We start from the raw sequence: 17,665 nt of genomic DNA on the forward strand, positions 1-17,665 counted from the left end.
GGTGCTCTGCTTTATAAAGAACTACAAAGCAAGTTTATATAGCCCATTTTCAAAGTGCTTTGCATAAAATAAAAGAAAGTAACAGGTATAATTAAAAAGAAAATCAAGTAAAAATACAAAAATACCGGTACAAGAAAAAGCATCAACATTTGAGATTGTCGGTGCTAATCAAAGACACGATGGAATAGAAATGTCTTTAGCCTGGTTTGAATAGTGATTTTCTTATTCCAACTATATTCTTTTTCGTATTTCATTATCAGCAGAATAACGAAATAGATCATCCTTCTTAGATAACTTAGGTGTTCGCTGCATTTTTTCTTTCTCTCAGCACGTTGCAGTATTTCCATCAAATCACGTTCCTGTTTAAGGTAAAGTTCTGCTGTCCTCATCATCAAAAACTTTGCGCCGGCACATAATGCGCATTGTGATGTAACGCAAGCCGGCGCCTGACCTCGAGGCTGTTTACGCACCACGCCCGTAAACTTCGTGTTTATCACATCTGTCAGCGACTGACAGTCACGCTTTCCGTTTCGATTCTGCGTTTTTGAGCTACTGCGGAATGCAGTTTCCCCGAAACGCCGCGAACGCGTTGCGCGCTCCCGGAACTTTTCTCCTGCGTCACGGTGCGATTGGGGACAGATTAGCGGGGGAACCCGGAAGCGGTGGGCTGCGTGGCTTCTGAAAGAGAGAGAGAGAACCGGAGCGTGAGGGAACGTGTGCGCGGTGTTTGCGAGGAGACAGGAGGGCTTAAGGAGCGCCGCTGAGAACATCACGAAAAGCTATAGGAGGAGAAAACAGCATGACTTTAAACCTAACTGTGAACAGCGGTAATCCGCCTTTGGGTAGGTGTGATCGGTGCCTGTTGATGTTTGTCGGTGTCGTTTTATGGGTATTCTGGCTGCTTTCTGCTGCCATCGTGGCAATACTTAGAAGCTAGAACGCGAGTGTCAGCAGGCAGTAAAGTCACTTTACTACTCTGGAGGAGCGGTTGATGTTGCCAATAAAGCGGCGGCATATTGTTGCGCACTGTAATATAAGAGGCTAATTCATTACGCGATCGCTGACTGCACACCTTGCTAGAGGACGGGGGTGCGATTGGCGAGAAACGGGGGAAAGCAATCTGCGGATCATTTAGCCTCCCCTGTGCATCTACGGTTACCGTGTAGTAACTGTTCACCCGGTGATCGTCGTTTTGCGTTGTGCCAGTACACCACCCTGCTGGTATTTAATACCGAAGCGATCCACTTTAGCCGCTGCAGCTTTCAAACAGCGCCTCCGTCTGCCCCTGATCGGAGTAACCGGCTGATGCAAGCGAACTGAAAGTGAATGACATGGCTGCGACGGTCCGTGGCGTTACTGCAGCCTCCTCGGTGATCCGGCGTTACATTGCATGTTTTCGTTCACACAAGGATATATAGCACGCAGATAACATAATTATGTTGTATACACTATATGGTTTCTGCTTGACGTACAGCAGTCCCCCCTAGGACCAATAAAGTGAATTTATTGGAATCTAATGTGATCGCAGAACACAAGCTCCGTTATCAAGGTTTTGTTCATTCAGTATGTTAAACACAAAATTTGTCCCGATATTGCGGTAGGCATGCAGTAGGCAGGGCTGTAATTTTCTTAACGGAGGTTATCATGAGTCGTCCGGTGAGCTAAGCGACCATTTGCGTGCTTGTGGCGTTGCTAAATATACCCCGTCTGTGTGTGTGTTCCCCCCACTGTTCCCCTGTCTGCATGCAGGAGTGCTACTGGCTGTCGAGCGCGTGCGAGGCGTCGCCAGCGTCACCGTGCAGGATGGCAAAGTCACCTGCCTCCGCGTCTCAGAGTGAGTACGCCACGCCTGCTTTGGGCGTCAATATGTATGTTTACTACTATTTGAGCTAACATAGATGCATAACAGACGGCTCCATTGGCTGCCTTTACTTTGCCTGTCAGTAACTTACAAATCAAGCGTTAGTTGCTTTTCAGTGTAAGAGTTTGAGTAATGTTTCTTTACGGTCAGAGTAGAGAAGGTTTTACACCTGGTAACTGATATCCCCCCCTGGCCCCACTCGCAGCACCGTGCAGTTCAGCGATGTCAACTCCATCCTGCGCTATCTAGCCCGTTTGGCTCCTGCCCTGGCTCTCTACGGCTCCGGGGTGCTGGAGGAGACAGAGGTGAGGGAACCAGCAGAACAGGAAGTGGCAGCAGTGACAGGGAGGCCCTGGGCGGTTTTGGAGTGTGATTCCTGATTTGTGCCTGTCATGTTGTTTTGACAGTGCTGATATACCGGCTTTTGTATGTTATCTTGTCAGTCCCCCTCTTAGTTTCCAGTTGCCATTTCCCTTGTTTTCCCAGCGTGTGTTTTTATATATATATTTAAATGTGCTCCCACCCCACTCCAGGTGGACCACTGGTTAGAGTTCGGTGCCCGTCGTGTCTCCGGCCAGTCACCCTTGACCCCTGTCCTGGAGGAGCTGGATAAGGCTTTGGCGCTACGCACCTTTCTGGTGGGCCATGGCTTGACCCTCGCTGATCTCTCTGTGTGGGCGGCTCTCAAAGGTTTGTGCTGGTCGTCCCCGAGCTGCCCATGTTTGCTGTTTTGGGACCTACGGTGGCCCTGAAGTGCCACACAGCACATGTTTTTCCTTGTCTCAATGTGTTGATGTTTTTTGGTCATCAGGGCCACCGTAGCAACGCCTTCAGCTCTGCTGTAAATGTGAGAGGCATGATCCTCGGCACCGTGTTTTCAGTGGGAGCATAAAAGGCGTGGTCTGCTTTTCTCGGATCTCATTGGCAGTTGCAGCTGTCCGTCCTTCTCTCTGGCTGCTTCTCCTCACTTGTTCATTGTGTCTCTTAAAGGAAGTGGGGATTGGCAGGCCGTCCAGGCCAGTGCGGGCTCCTTCCCCCATGTCCGTCGCTGGTTCTCGTTTCTGGGCTCCCAGTCTCCCTTCTCCACTGTGGCAGTCAAGTCTGCCAGCACCAAGGTTGCCCCTGGCAACGGCGTGGTAAGAACAGTGCTCGTGTTTAGCCTGTATAATGCCCCCCCCCCCACTCCCCATCTATCTCCATCAGTATCTAGCTGCCTTTCTTAAGAATTGGCTTTGGTTAAAGACTTAATGGAGAATTAAAGGGACAGTTCACCCCAAAACTGAAAAAAGTTATGTTTCAGGGGGGCAGGGCTGTCTACCCATCTAGGTTGCTCTGCTTTGGAGATATTGGCCGTAGAAATATCTGGCTTTTCTTCAATATAATGGGACTGAATGACATTCTTTCTGTGGCAATTAAAGCGGCAGAACAAAAAACAAAACGATTAGCCGCAATGTCTCGTACCAAAAATCATGACCTGGTTAGTCATGATAATCCACAGGCTTTGGTAGGGAGCAGTTTAAGGTAGGAATTTTCTTCTACCAAACTCCACACACTGATCGCATCACTGCGCAGAAGATACAAGCACAAGTACCCCAGCGATATCTTCTGCGCAGTGATAATCGAGAGAAGCCTGACATCTCTAAGGTCGATATCTCTGTATCTAGGCAACTCCCAGCATAACAACCGAGATGGATAAATGACACTAAAACCACTCTCTTGAGGTGAACCATAATTTTAACACCAATTAGAAGGGCTTTTGCTCTGGTCAGCAGGGAGATAAGGACAAGAAGCAGGATGTCGGGAAGTTTGTGGATCTCCCCGGTGCGGAGGTGGGAAAGGTGATCGTCCGGTTTCCACCTGAAGCCAGCGGGTGAGTCGGTTCCCATGCCGTGATTGAATGCATCCGGTGTCTGGTCGATAGCCAATCAGCAGGCTCGAAAGAATCGCCATGGAAACGGTTGCCTACGCAGCAGCACAGTGCTTGTGCATGAACTCGGGTCAGGTTAGAGTGGGGGTCCCGCGTGTTTAATCTGAGTCCCTGTTGTCCCTGTCACCCAGGTACCTGCACATTGGGCACGCAAAGGCCGCCCTCCTCAACCAGCACTACCAGCTGACGTTCAAGGGCAAGCTGATCATGCGCTTTGACGACACCAACCCCGAGAAGGAGAAGGAGGACTTCGAGAAGGTATGCTGCCCTGAAGGTAGCTTCCAGAGGTGGAACATGCAGGTCCAGAAAGTACAAATTTAGAATACGATTTTGTTTTAATCAACCAGTCACATTCACAGAGTACTCAACTGGTTGGCTGAAACACAATCTTGGTCTGCATTTGTACTTTCTGGACCTGCACTTTCCACCTCTGGTGGCAAACTCCTCTTATTTCTTCCCCTCTCCCCTGGTCCGGAACGGGCCATCTGGCATAACGGGAATTTTCCCAGTGGACCCCTGGGTATGTGGCCAGAATTTCCATAGAGCCATGAGGGACCCTAAGGCTGAATTTCAATCGCAGTGCGGCCCTCCCCCTCCCCCACCTGTTTCTGAGTTGTCGGCTGGCCGGCGGCGTGGAATGTCGCGCTGGAGATAACTCTCGCTCCCTGTGGCCGTGCGTCAGGTGATCCTGGAGGATGTGGCCATGCTGCAGATCAAGCCCGATCAGTTCACCTACACCAGTGATCACTTCCCCGCCATCCTGCGGCTGGGCGAGCAGCTGCTCCGCAAGGGCAGGGCCTACGTGGACGACACGGCGCCTGACGTCATGAAGCAGGAGCGCGAGCAGAGGCTGGAGTCCCAGAACCGTAGCAACTGTGAGTGGCCTCCGGCCCTGACCATGTGACACCGAGCGGTTACCGAATTGTGAGCTGGGGAACCGGCTCTTGGACCTTGAGTGAGGAACCTAATAGTTTGGTAAATGGGTTAAAAAAAAAACACCAAAATTGATTTAAAGAGTGTATTAATGTGGAGATAAGTATTTGTATATTGTACATGCGGTGTATTTACAGGGATAATAAATATAGAATCACACACGTGGATAAACACAGAAATGCACACAAGGCTACAAGTCGGTGTTTGTGAACTGATGCAAATTGGTAACAATCTGAAGTCTGAAGGCAGCTGCCATAACCCCTGCAGCTGTGGGCCACGCTCACACTCACACGCACGCTGGTCGTGTAACGTATTGATGCTCTTGGCACAAGTGGCTCCTCTGAAAAGTGATGCCCGCTGTTCCTCTCACTCTGACCCCCGCCCTCCCCAGCGGTGGAAAAGAACATGAAGATGTGGGAGGAGATGAAGGCAGGAACCGAGTTTGGGCAGACCTGCTGCGTGAGGGCCAAGATTGACATGAACTCCAACAACGGCTGCCTGCGCGACCCCACGCTGTTCCGGTGCAAGAACAAGCCGCACCCGCGGACAGGCAGCACTTACAAGTAGGTGGCGCTGTTCGTCTGTGCCCCGACGTCTCTGTGTGTCAGCCTCCCGTGGGTATCGAACGTCATGGCCTTCCCTCCCGCTCCAGGGTGTACCCCACCTACGACTTCGCCTGCCCCATCGTGGACAGTGTGGAGGGGGTGACCCATGCCCTGCGTACCACTGAGTACCACGACCGCGACGAGCAGTATTACTGGGTGATCGAGGCCCTGGGCCTACGCCGGCCCTACGTGTGGGAGTATGCCCGCCTCAACCTCAACAACACGGTCCTGTCCAAGCGCAAGCTCACCTGGTTCGTGGATCAGGGCCTGGTGGATGGCTGGTAAGTCTCTGCCACAGCTCTTCCTGCTTGCTGAGTGTGGTCACTTGTGGCTACAGGTCTCTGGCTGTAGCTGGATACTGTCACGGTTCTGCTGGACCGGTCCGTGTGCGAATGAAAGCTGGAGTCCTTGTCTCCCACTCACAGGGACGACCCGCGCTTCCCCACGGTCCGAGGTGTTCTCCGTAGAGGGATGACCGTCGAGGGACTGAAGCAGTTCATCGCAGCACAGGTGAGTGCATGTGGACCTTCTTGATCTGCTTCACCAGCTAACAGAAGCTTTTCTCAGCCTGGAAGACCCTGGTTTCTTACGACAACAAACAAATTTTGAATGGTTATTGCCCATGTTGTGATTAGCGCTAGACGATAACAATAATTATCACGATATACTTTTCCTCTGTGAATATATCAAATGTTTGATGAAAGTTTGAGGATCCGACATGTTGCAAGGGACACATCTTACATCACAATGAAATGTCACTTTTTCTGTGACTACTTGTCAGGTACGGCATTAGAGCAAAAACGCAAACACAGCTGTGAAAACACAAACAGTAATTTATTGAACAAACAAGAGAATGTAATAGGGCAGGCAGGCAGAAAACAACACAGTCAGAACAACAGGGCAACTCGCTGGAAGAGCAGGTAAGTCCAATGCAACCTGTCCAATCAGGGTATTCCAGGAAAGTACACGGTAAAATTCAGTCCTTGAGAAATTCACACAGTATTAAGCCAGAGAATTCAAAAACGCTAAGAATGTCAGAGGCAGCGTTTTGACGCTGACTAAAATAACCTGTTCATCTTCTCCCTCCTCTTTGAGGAATGTGAAATGCTATTTGACAAGCGTTTCTCACGTTCTGACAATAAAGAACAGTTTAAAACCTCAATTCACCATCTGACTTCTTCGACTTTTACTCAGGAGCAAAAATTTACATTTTAAACTGGAAAGAAATAATGATTTCACATTCATCGTGGTAATTATTGACATTGATTGGTATGAACATTTTTCATCCTGAGACCATTTTTGACTATGTCGCCTAGTCCTTGGATAACTTTTTGGTTAGCATTATTGGATAGCACTTTATGGTGCTGTCGGGTAGCACTGTTGGGTAGTGTTAGTTAATCGTTGGATAACGTCGAGGAGCGCCGTCGGTTAATCTAGTTGGATAACGTCGAGGAGCGCCGTCGGTTAATCTCGTTGGATAACGTCGAGGAGCGCCGTCGGTAAATCTCGTTGGATAGCGTCGAGGAGCGCCGTCGGTTAATCTCGTTGGATAGCGTCGAGGAGCGCTGTCTCGTTGGATATGGTTGGATCAAATAGTTGGGAAGTATTGGATAGTGTTGGGCATGGCTACAGGGAACGGTCCTGTCCCAGCTCTGTGTGTCGCTCATTCTTCCATGTTTTGTCCGGGCACTCAGGTTTCATACTGCTTAGTTAAACTGGTGAGTAAATTATCGGTGACCCACGCTTGATGTACGTGTTGGTGCTCTGTTGTGGAATACTGTTCCACACCCAGTATCTGACTGGGTAGGATGTAAGATGTTGATGAGTAGATGGACAATAAGACATTTACTCTGTTGTTCTTCAGCTTCATGCTGCAACCAGATTGTGGGTTCGAGTCGTTCAGCTCTCTCATTGTCTTTGTTTTCAGGGTGGATCCAGGTCTGTGGTCAACATGGAGTGGGACAAGATCTGGGCCTTCAACAAGAAGGTGAGCATGAGGTTCTTACAGCCCCGAATTCTGCCCTTGGCCAGTTCAGTCCTGGACAGAACCTAAGAGCTTACAGATCGGGTGGGAGTGACCTGCCACATATATATGGCTTGAGCTCAGAAGCTGAGAAGATGCTGCTTTTGTTCTAAGGAGTGGAAGCATGTGACCCTCTGCTGTGAACCTGAACCACTGCCCCCTACCTGCCTGTCACGGTCACTGCATGTTCCTCCCCATCTGCAGGTTCTCGAGGCCCCACTACCTCGTGATGGCAGACCTGACAGACACGTTTAATGCTGTCTTTTTTCCCCCTGGCTTTGTTGCCTTGTTGACCCCCCCCCCCCCCCCCACACCCTCCTCTCTCAACTGTCCCTGCTAACCATTCATCAACCCCCCCCTGCACTAACTACACCTTGCTGTTTTAATGTGTATTTTGGGCCATCACGCTGTGGATGGGGGGTCAGGGTGGAGATGGGGGGGGGGGGGGGTGCTGTCTGTACTGCCTTGATCCGCATCACCTGTGTTGGGCATTAAACGTTAAATCTCACTCTTCTGTTTCCAAGCTGCCAATTAGCTGTAAAAAGGTACCTGTCCTCCTCTCTCCCCCCGCCCCTCCCCCGTCCTCCTCTCTCCCCCCGCCCCTCCCCCGTCGCCTCACTCTCCTCCGCTCCATCAAAAAGGCCCAACACCACATTTGGCGTTAAAGTACCGGCTGGGTGTCTGAGGCCCAAGGGCCCGTTGCCGGCCTTGTCCGCTTCCCCTGTCTGGCTGCTAGAGGGAGCTGAGCTTCTGCTCGACTGGAGGGGCTTTTTCCTTTGTCACCCCCCACACTTCCTGGAGGGGCTTTTTCCATTGTCACACCCCACACTTCTTGTTCCTCTCCATCTCCATCTGTCACATTCTGACCTCCACCTCCCCAGTTTTGCTGCTCTTTTAAAAGATGGGGGGGGGGTGTTTGATTTTTGAAGACAGAGGAATGATCAGCCACTGTTTGGTGACGGAGACAGCAGCGAGAGGCCTGAGGGTACCATGGGGGGGGGCTCCACTGGGGTGTTCAGGCGGGACCTCTTTATCGGTGGGGAGGAGGCCGATGTTGTGAACAGCCTGGTCATCGTCTTCTGAAATCGGAATCGCCCCCCACCCCACCTGGTCTCATGAGCAGGCTGCTGGTTTTCTCTCTGCTTACCGCCATGCCTTGCTGACCAATCAAGGCCCAGGCCCGTGTTGTGAAAACCGCGCACCCTGCTCTAGTTGGCTTCCTGTGCCCCCCCCCCCCCCACACCCCCTGCATGTATCGCCTCGTGTAATCTGTGATGTCATTTTTAGCTCAGCATTCCATGTTTCTCCATCTGCCCCTCCCAGGTGATTGACCCTGTGGCCCCCAGGTACACCTCTCTCCTGAAATCCCGCGCTGTGCCCGTCTCCGTCCCCGAGGCTAAGGAGGAGATGAAGGAGGCTGTCAAGCACCCCAAGGTACTTCGGTCGACCTGAAGGGGGCTCTATTCCCACACATTAACAGTTGTCACGCTTGGTGTTAGTTTGGATTAATAATACTGTATTTTTACCAGAGAGCTACCCTATAACGAGATTGATATCAGGGACGGGGACACATGGATACTGGCCGGTGCTGAAAAATGATTGGCCCACAGAGTGCCCCACCCCTGTCATTCACCAATTCAAAATATATCATTGGCTAATAAGGTTGACCCTACTTTATGAATTATGGTCTCTTTTACAGTACGCCCCGCCCCCCCCACCTTAAATCCTAGCATGGCCCCTGAGCGATATCCCTGTCTGGTGCTGTCACGTTTCCCGTTAGTGCTCGCTGTGGTCTGCACCGCTTGGCCGTCTGGTATGACCGGTTTCCTCACAGAACACCGACGTGGGGGTGAAGCCCGTGTGGTACGGGCCCAGGGTGCTGGTCGAGGGCGCTGACGCCGAGACCTTCAGCGAGGGGGAGACCGTCACCTTCATCAACTGGGGCAACCTGGTCATCACCAAAATCCACAGGTGCCTGTCACTTCTCGCGCTTTCCGTCATGCAGTTGGTGATGTCAGCACTGAATGTGCGCGTCACCCTGATATTAACTGAATGTTTTTGGAGCTTTATGTTCTTAAGCCCTCTGCTGGTCCTTGATACTTTTCTGAACCTCCAGTATTCTTCATGCTGGTTCCACAGTGTCTGCGGTGCCAGGTGTCCCTTTCCACTCCATTCTCTTCTGATGATTAATGCCAATTCTGCACCACAGAGATGCCAGTGGTGCTGTCTCATCCCTGGAGGCCCGTCTGGACCTGGAGAACAAGGACTACAAGAAGACCACCAAGATCACGTGGCTGGCGGACACGCCCCAGGCCCCGCTGGTGCCGGCCATCTGCGTGAACTACCAGCACCTCATCTCCAAACCCGTGCTGGGCAAGGATGACGACTTCAAGGATTACATCAACCGGAACAGCAAGGTGGGGCCCAGTGGGGCCCAGTGGGAGAGCGCATCAAACACACAGTGTTACATACAGCTCTGAAACAATTCTTTCTCTCTTCCTTTCTTTTTCTTTCACTTTCTCTGTCTTTGTCTCTTTGTTTCTCTTGGTTTATCTGGTCTGTCTTGTCTGCTTCTCTCTCTCTCTCTCTCTCTCTCTCTCTCTCTCTGTCATAGCTGGAGGAGCAAATGTTAGGAGATCCTTGTCTGAAGGACCTGAAGAAAGGTGACATCATTCAGCTGCAGAGGAGGGGCTTCTACATCTGTGACCAGCCGTATGAGCCAACCAGGTAGCTCGCCTCAGTATGGTCACACCCACACCAGTGACTGAGTAGTGAATACTTTTCTTTTCTTTTTTTTTTTTTTTGTTGTTAATCAGAGTTACATGTTCAGTTTGCTTCTTATGATTGTTTGATGGTAAGGCCTGTTTTTGTGGCCGCCTTGGGCCTTTCCTCCATCCCCAGTCCCTACAGCTGCCAGGAGAGCCCCTGTGTCCTGCTCTACATCCCCGATGGACACACCAAGGACATGCCCACCGCTGGGTCCAAGGACAAGAGCAAGAGCCAGGCTGTCAGCAAGCCTGTGAGTCACTGACTGTGATTGGCAGAATGACTAGTGTCGATTCATTGGCCAACACTGAGTCATGCTGATTGGCTGTGGTCAGGGACTTAGGAGAAGACTCAGGCTTTCCGTATAGTAATCGAGGCCCCTCCTATAGTTACCAGGCCCCTCCTGTACTCTTCACACTGCTCCTCGCTTCACCTCCTCCTGACATAAGCTGTTTTATGTAGAAACAGAAAATACTGTTACTGATATTACTTTTTATTTCAATTGACTTTTGCTGCATTAACCTTTTACATCTTAACGTGTCATCTTTACGCGTCATATTGTGTTTCTTTGTGCTCGAAGGAAACGTGTGATACAATCTCAGATGCAGGAGAGAGAGGTGCATTGTTTACGTCTGTGACCAGTAATATTACTGGGGTGACTGGAGTAAAGTGGTTCCTTCTCCTTGCCGCTTCATTCACGCAGGCGAAGGCCGAGTCCGTCCCCCAGGCCGCCCCCGTCCCCGACAGAGACGCGGCTTCTGTGGTCTCCGCTGTGGTGGCCCAGGGTGAGACTGTGCGCCAGCTCAAGGCCACCAAGGCCCCCAAGGTCCAGGTGGACCAAGCGGTGAAACAGCTGCTGGCCCTGAAGGAGGAATTCAAGAAGGTGACAGGACAGGAGTACAAACCGGGCATGGCGCCACCCAGCTCCTCCCAGCCACTGACCAGTGCCACCAACCCTGTCCCAGCAAGCCATGCTGCTGGCTGTCCGTATACACGTGTCACCCAGCAGGGTGAGGTAGTGAGGAAGCTGAAGGCGGAGAAAGCCCCCAAGGTAAACAGGTGATGTAGCACTGCCTATAAGCTTAACCGTCAGGTTTGATGATTTTTTTTTTTTTTTGACAGCATTTCAGCTTTAATTTTCTCGACCCCTTCAAACCAGGAAAAAATCGACGCTGCGGTGAAGCAGCTGCTGACTTTGAAGGAGGAGTTCAAGAAGCTCACAGGACAGGAGTACAAACCGGGCACGGCGCCACCTAGCCCCGCCCCTGGAAACACCTCATTGGATGCCGTGGGTCTGTACCATCGTGTCGCCGAACAGGGGGAGACGGTTAGGAAACTGAAAGCTGAAAAAGCTCCTAAGGTGAGGAAGAATAGCAACGAGAATCTTCTTTGTTTACCGCAAAGTTCTTACTTCCTGCTGTATGTTTGTATTGCCAATAATAGTCTATTTTTTTTCTTCCTTAGGATCAGATTGAGATTGCCGTTAAGCAGCTCTTGACTCTTAAAGCGGAGTTCAAGGAACAAACCGGACAAGAATACAAACCCGGCATGGCACTTCCAGCAGGCTCGAGCTCTGTCAAGGTGGACAGTCCTCCGGTGAAGTCCGGCTCCGTCCAGCCCGACGCCCAGGCAGTGTTTTCACAGGTCGCCCAGCAGGGAGAGTTGGTGAGGACACTGAAGTCTGAGAAAGCCTCTAAGGTGAGACTTTTTGTGGGCCATAGACCAAACGTGAGGAGGCTGTTAGGGGTTTTATGGTAATCCTGTACAAAGGAGTCATACACATACTGCATCATGCAGTACGTGTATGACTTTTTGATGTGTGCTGAAAATATCTCTCGTAGTTGCCTTCAGTCCTTTGTAATCGGAGAGCATTTACCTTAAGTTTTTGACATTTTTGTGTTATATTTTCATACCTTAAATACTGTAATGGTCCCAGTACAGGACCCTGAGGTACTCCGCATTACGGTGGCTCTGTTTGTTTGCTAGACACTTTGTGTCATGAGATTATTGGATTTTCTGTCCTGTGGATTTCAGGACCAAATAGACAGTGCAGTGAAGAAGCTTCTGGAGCTGAAGGCAGAGTACAAAACGCTGACCGGTGTGGAGTACCAGCCTGTGGCAGCCACAGGGACCACCGGGGACAAAGACAAGGGCCGCAAGGACCGGGAGAACAAGTCGGAGAAGCAGGGCGGCGGCGGGAGTGGCGGGCGGAAGCAGAAGGGGGCAGACAAGCAGCTCCAAGGCCAAGAGTCCAACTCGGGAGGAGCTGGTGGGGCCGGGGATGGACAGGGCCCCAAGAAACAGACCCGGTGAGAGCCACGGGGGCCCTCGGGGGATAGGAGAAGGCTGGTGTGGAGCACAGGTCATTTCATCTGCAGGAACTATTATTGTACTGGACTGTAGGCAGAACCTGTATGATCGGCATGGTTTTGGGAGAACTTGTGTCATCAAAACAGGCCTGAGCTGTTCTGTGGGCTACTTAGGGAGCACGAGCGATTGATTTTCTTAGATTCGGTTTCGTTTCTGACGCAGGTTGGGTCTAGAAGCGAAGAAGGAGGAAAACCTGGCGGACTGGTACTCCCAGGTACGGGGGGCTGGCTGAGCGATTTTGGGGTGGCGGTGGTGCAGTATGGGTGCCGTGATTCCCGTCTCAGATGGGGATCGGTGGCGGATAGTGGGCTTCCATCCATACTTCCTGTTTACTAGTTTTTGTTTGTTTGTTTTTAATCAGTAAACACTTGCGTGATGAGGCAGTGGCCTCATCGCTGCAACAAATATTCAAGATATGCAAAGAACTTGAATACCACATGCAAATACCTGGGTACAGCAGCACTGAAAAATTCATGTGCATGTTCATAATCTGACTGTTATTCTTCTTCAGTTAACACAAACGACACATAAGTAAATGGAAAAAATGACGGGTACAAGGCAAGATGGCCGACCTAGCACTGCTGGATAGCACCCAAAAAGCACTGAAATATTGCAGCCTTTTCAAAACATTAGTAGTGGTAATGCCTAAATGCCCTTACCCATAATGCCTTGCAACTTTCACATCAAGTAAAAACAAGTTTGTGCTCCTGTGACTTAATTCCACAGCCATGCTCAAAAAGCTGGTTCCACTATGCAACCTGCAGGCCAAACTTATTTAACCCTCTGCCTTTCCCAGGTCATCACCAAGGCTGAGATGATCGAGTACTATGACGTGAGCGGCTGCTACGTGCTGAGGCCCTGGGCCTATTCCATTTGGGAAGCCATTAAAGAGTTCTTCGACAGAGAGATCAAGAAACTGGGCGTGGAGAACTGCTACTTCCCCATGTTCGTGTCGCAGGCGGCGCTGGAGAAGGAGAAGACCCACATCGCTGACTTTGCCCCAGAGGTGCGGGAGGGAGGGGGGCTTATCTGAAGAGGGTAAATGATGGGAGGGAGGATGCAGGCTTCCTGGCCTGTAGCACAGTTACTCCTAGATTCTGGCTAAAGGATACTGATGGCATTACTAGGGGTGTACGGGGGGTGTTGAGAGCACCACATCCAGCAGAGTTTGAGATTGTGCTTTCCCCTAGGTGGCGTGGGTGACCCGGTCGGGGAAGACCGAGCTGGCAGAGCCCATCGCGGTCCGGCCCACCAGTGAGACAGGTAGCCGGAGACGTACTGTTTCCAAAGCGCACACCGTGCTTTCAGCCCTGGGTTTTGTTTCCAAAAGCCGATGAATGAGTCTTTTCAAAGTACTAAATAAAGGCAAAGGGGGTGGGGCCACAGGGACACTGGCCCCAGCTGAATTCTGATTGGCCCCTGAAGTGTCCCCTCCCCTGTCACTCACTGACTCAAAACATATCATTGACTGATGAGGTCGGCCCCTATGTATGAATTATGGCTGCTCTTATGCCCCCGCCTTAAACCCTAAAATTGCTCTCATGTCTTTCTGTCTCCTTCTGCCCCCCCAGTGATGTACCCAGCTTATGCCAAGTGGGTCCAGTCACACAGGGACCTGCCCATCAAACTCAACCAGTGGTGCAACGTCGTGGTCAGTATCGCCTTCTGTCTACACACTGCATCATCTTCATGCTCCATTGTTCTTGATCTTGATGAGCTGTTTATCTTCCTGCCCCCCCCCCCCCGTCTGTCTGTCCATGGCCTACAGAGATGGGAGTTCAAACACCCCCAGCCCTTCCTGCGGACTCGCGAGTTCCTCTGGCAGGAAGGGCACACCGCCTTTGCCACCAAGGAGGAGGCCGCAGAGGAGGTGGGGGCCTGGTTCCCATCCGCTCGTAATCACTGGGTGGACCTAACTTGGGGGGGGGGGGGGGGGTGATGATATCGACTTACTCTAGGGTCCGTATATAGCAGCAGAGCGATGTGAACATCTGACCGTTCAACCTAAAAGGAGCGAGGCTCATCACTGTGAGGAAATTCAACTCCCCCACCTCCTTTCAACAAGTAATGGTTTTCTCCTCAACCTCCAACCCCCCCCCCCCCCCTTCTGGTCAGCTGAGCTGTTATTGCCAATCTGGGCTGCTTACTGAGCAATTTCGTATCATGTAGTGGTGTCTGGACTGTGGGCTGATGGTCAGCAGGTCAACCCAACCCCCCCCCCCTGTAAAAACATTGTTGTGTTGACCGCCCTCTACACCGTCCTCCACAACAGGTGCTGCAAATCCTGGATCTGTACGCGCGTGTCTATGAGGAGCTGATGGCCATCCCCGTGGTGAAGGGCCGCAAGACCGAGAAGGAGAAGTTCGCTGGAGGAGATTACACCACCACGGTGGAGGCCTTTGTCTCCGCCAGCGGCAGGGCCGTTCAGGTGGGGCCCCCACACCTCCCAGCTCCACCTCCACCTCCACCTCTTGCTTTTACAGCAGCTATTTTGTCACTGCATGACACAAAGGGTGTCCGCCCATATTAGTTATGCGTTGATGGTTATGGAATTAGAGCCAATAACGGTAGCATTCTAGATGAGTGTTCGTTTCACTATGGCCGCCTTGAGGATGAAATGGAGAAACCAGCGTCCCAGTCATCTGCTTTCATAATGCACGAGTATCTTGCTGAAGGTTCCTGTCCTTTCTCACCCTACCGCCGCCCCCCCCCCCCCCCCCACCACAGGGAGCCACCTCCCACCACCTTGGCCAGAACTTCTCCCGGATGTTCGAGATCATGTTTGAGGACCCGAAGAAGCCCGGAGAGAAGCAGCTGGCCTACCAGAACTCGTGGGGCATCACGACCCGTACCATCGGTGTCCTGACCATGGTGCACGGGGACAACCAAGGGCTGGTGCTGCCCCCAAGGGTGGCCTGTCTGCAGGTTAGAGGCTCTGTGAGGTCGGCTAGGAGGAGAAACCGTGTGAAAGAGACCGTGTGGTCAGCGAGGGGTTGGCAGTTACAGCAGGGAATGAAGAGGTGAATCATCGTAGGGACCTTGTCACCCAGCAACTCACAAGAGAAACTATTTCCAAATCGACTGCTGAGAGATTTGAAAGTAAATCTGACGATGATCAGCTCAGTAGCAAGAGCTGGGGATGGAAATAGGGGGGATTTGAACCTATGAGTACAAGGTGGTGAATCAGTTAAGGGACTGAACCTGTGAAGGTTGACTCAGATTCCCGGAAGGGAATCAATACTGTACCCTTGGTCAAGAGTCCTTCAGTCAATAAACGGCTAGGACTGTGGCTTGAGATAAAGCCAGATACTTTGAGGTGACTCTCTTTGGCGCCTCACCAGGTGATCATCATCCCCTGTGGCATCACAGCCTCACTGGCTGAAGCTGAGAAGGAGGCCCTGCTGGCCCAGTGCTCCAGGTACCTTGCCCAGCTGCAGAAGAGCGGTTTTAGGGTCAAGGCCGACCTGCGGGACAACTACTCCCCTGGCTGGAAGTTCAACCACTGGGAGCTGAAGGTAACTAGCCAGCATGCCTCCTTTCTGTGTGTGGAATCTGTTCCTTGAACCGGGGGGGGTGGGGGTGATGAACCCTGGAGAAGCAGCAAACATGCAACAAATGTCATGGACACGTCATTGCATGCTAGAGTGTGTGTGTGTGTGTGTGTGTGTGTGTGTGTGTGTGTGTGTGATAGTGTGAGACACTGTTGAAGCTCGTGAATGGAGACACTTATGCTCCACTGAGCACTTCTGTTTTCCTCCACGCTCATGGGACCTTTCCAGGGCGTTCCCGTGCGCCTGGAGGTGGGACCCAAGGACCTAAAGCAGAGCCAGTGCGTGGCAGTGAGGAGGGACACGGGGGAGAAGCTCACCCTGCCTGAGGCTGCGGTGGAGAGCCGGCTGACGCAGCTCCTGGAGGACATCCAGAACAACCTCTTTCAGAGGTAGGACTTCAGGCTGCCATGCACAGTCTCCATGCATCCTTAGAGGGCAACGTGACTTTTCCTGAACTCCCTGCTTTTATCAGGGCTTCGGATGACCTGAAGAAGCACATGGTGGTGGCTGACAGCATGGAGCAGTTCCAGAATGATCTGGACCAGGGCAAGGTAAGCGATCCGACGGGGGGGGGGGGTAGATGTCGTACCGGAAGAGACACTGGAATGGATGCCATGAAATTTGGTTTACGGTCACTTGCATCTCAGTGCTGTTGAGTCATTCGCTTCAGTTGTGTGGCCCACTTGAAGTGTATGATTCCTGTCGTGTGGATCTGCCCACGTTTCTGGTGGATGAGTATGTTTGGCTGCTAGATACTGGCATCTCAAAGTCAGTGTATCTATCTTCCGGTGGCCCCCAGATCGTACAGATCCCCTTCTGTGGCCGTATTGAGTGTGAGGACTGGATTAAGAAGATCACTGCCAAGTAAGTTATCTGTCTTTAAGGGGGGGGTGGTTTCTGGGGTTGCCAGGAAACCAGGTAAGGGTTTCTGACGAAAGCTTGTTCTTGCTCCACCACAGGGACCAGGACCTGGAGCCCGGGGCCCCTTCTATGGGCGCCAAGAGTCTCTGCATTCCTTTCCAGCCCCTGAAGACACTGCAGGCCGGCCAGATGTGCGTGAGCGGCAAGGAGCCAGCGCAGTTCTACACGCTCTTTGGCCGCAGTTACTGAGGCAGAGTAGAGTGGTGGTTGTCTAGCGCCCCCTGTCCTTCTCGTAACCCCCTACCCACACACACACACACACACACACACACACACACACACACACACACACCCTAGAGACAATATGGTGTGACTGTAACAACAAGCCTTCACCTCTCACCTCAGTCAGGTCCTCACTGTAGTCCTCTAACCCTGCAATTAGACCCCCCCCGCGCCTGTGATTCTCAGGACTGTACAGCTCAATGTAGGAGGGGCCCACAAGCGAGAGGGGGGTAACTGCAAAGTTTCCATTGACCAATAATCCATCTGCAGGGTCTTATCTGCTGGACTGCTGAGAGGACAGAGGAGGTCCTGTCTGTAAAGTCCTTCACCCTGTCACTAGGTGTGCCATGTCCCTCATAGTAAATTAACTCATAACGCTGGAGTCAGCCATGAATCTGTTACGTTGTAGGACCGACATGTAATAAAATGATTCTCTGTACCACTTTTCCTGTCATTTCTCCAAGTATAATATTCACAACCTTTTTT

The 17,665-nt window shown here is 51.6% G+C and overlaps 1 protein-coding gene across 1 annotated transcript; it reads left to right on the top strand.

Annotated features, from left to right (window-relative positions):
- The first annotated feature begins 563 nt into the window (after positions 1-563).
- eprs1 (glutamyl-prolyl-tRNA synthetase 1) lies at positions 564-17,618 on the top strand. The gene is made up of 33 exons (XM_023792970.2): positions 564-842; positions 1,750-1,834; positions 2,067-2,166; positions 2,395-2,551; positions 2,852-2,997; positions 3,631-3,731; positions 3,920-4,046; positions 4,471-4,663; positions 5,113-5,284; positions 5,374-5,607; positions 5,752-5,836; positions 7,254-7,313; positions 8,673-8,783; positions 9,184-9,320; positions 9,559-9,766; positions 9,964-10,076; positions 10,251-10,368; positions 10,819-11,166; positions 11,275-11,475; positions 11,580-11,813; positions 12,150-12,424; positions 12,648-12,699; positions 13,282-13,491; positions 13,676-13,748; positions 14,057-14,136; positions 14,254-14,355; positions 14,758-14,913; positions 15,213-15,410; positions 15,827-16,000; positions 16,265-16,425; positions 16,509-16,587; positions 16,836-16,900; positions 16,996-17,618. Exons 1-33 carry the CDS (start codon positions 800-802, stop codon positions 17,144-17,146), a joined length of 4,749 nt encoding a protein of 1,582 aa, XP_023648738.1. The 5' UTR covers positions 564-799; the 3' UTR covers positions 17,147-17,618.
- The last annotated feature ends 47 nt before the right edge of the window (positions 17,619-17,665 follow it).

Source organism: Paramormyrops kingsleyae, chromosome 14 (genome assembly GCF_048594095.1).
Source record: "Paramormyrops kingsleyae isolate MSU_618 chromosome 14, PKINGS_0.4, whole genome shotgun sequence".
In the NCBI taxonomy this organism is placed as follows: domain Eukaryota; kingdom Metazoa; phylum Chordata; class Actinopteri; order Osteoglossiformes; family Mormyridae; genus Paramormyrops; species Paramormyrops kingsleyae.

Bases quoted from the DNA above. Each gene is read 5' to 3' on its own strand.
- eprs1 (XM_023792970.2), top strand. From the start codon at position 800: ATGACTTTAAACCTAACTGTGAACAGCGGTAATCCGCCTTTGG. The intron at 5,837-7,253 runs GTGAGTGCATGT...CTTTGTTTTCAG, and splicing joins AGCAGTTCATCGCAGCACAG to GGTGGATCCAGGTCTGTGGT. The intron at 14,356-14,757 runs GTGGGGGCCTGG...CCTCCACAACAG, and splicing joins AGGAGGAGGCCGCAGAGGAG to GTGCTGCAAATCCTGGATCT.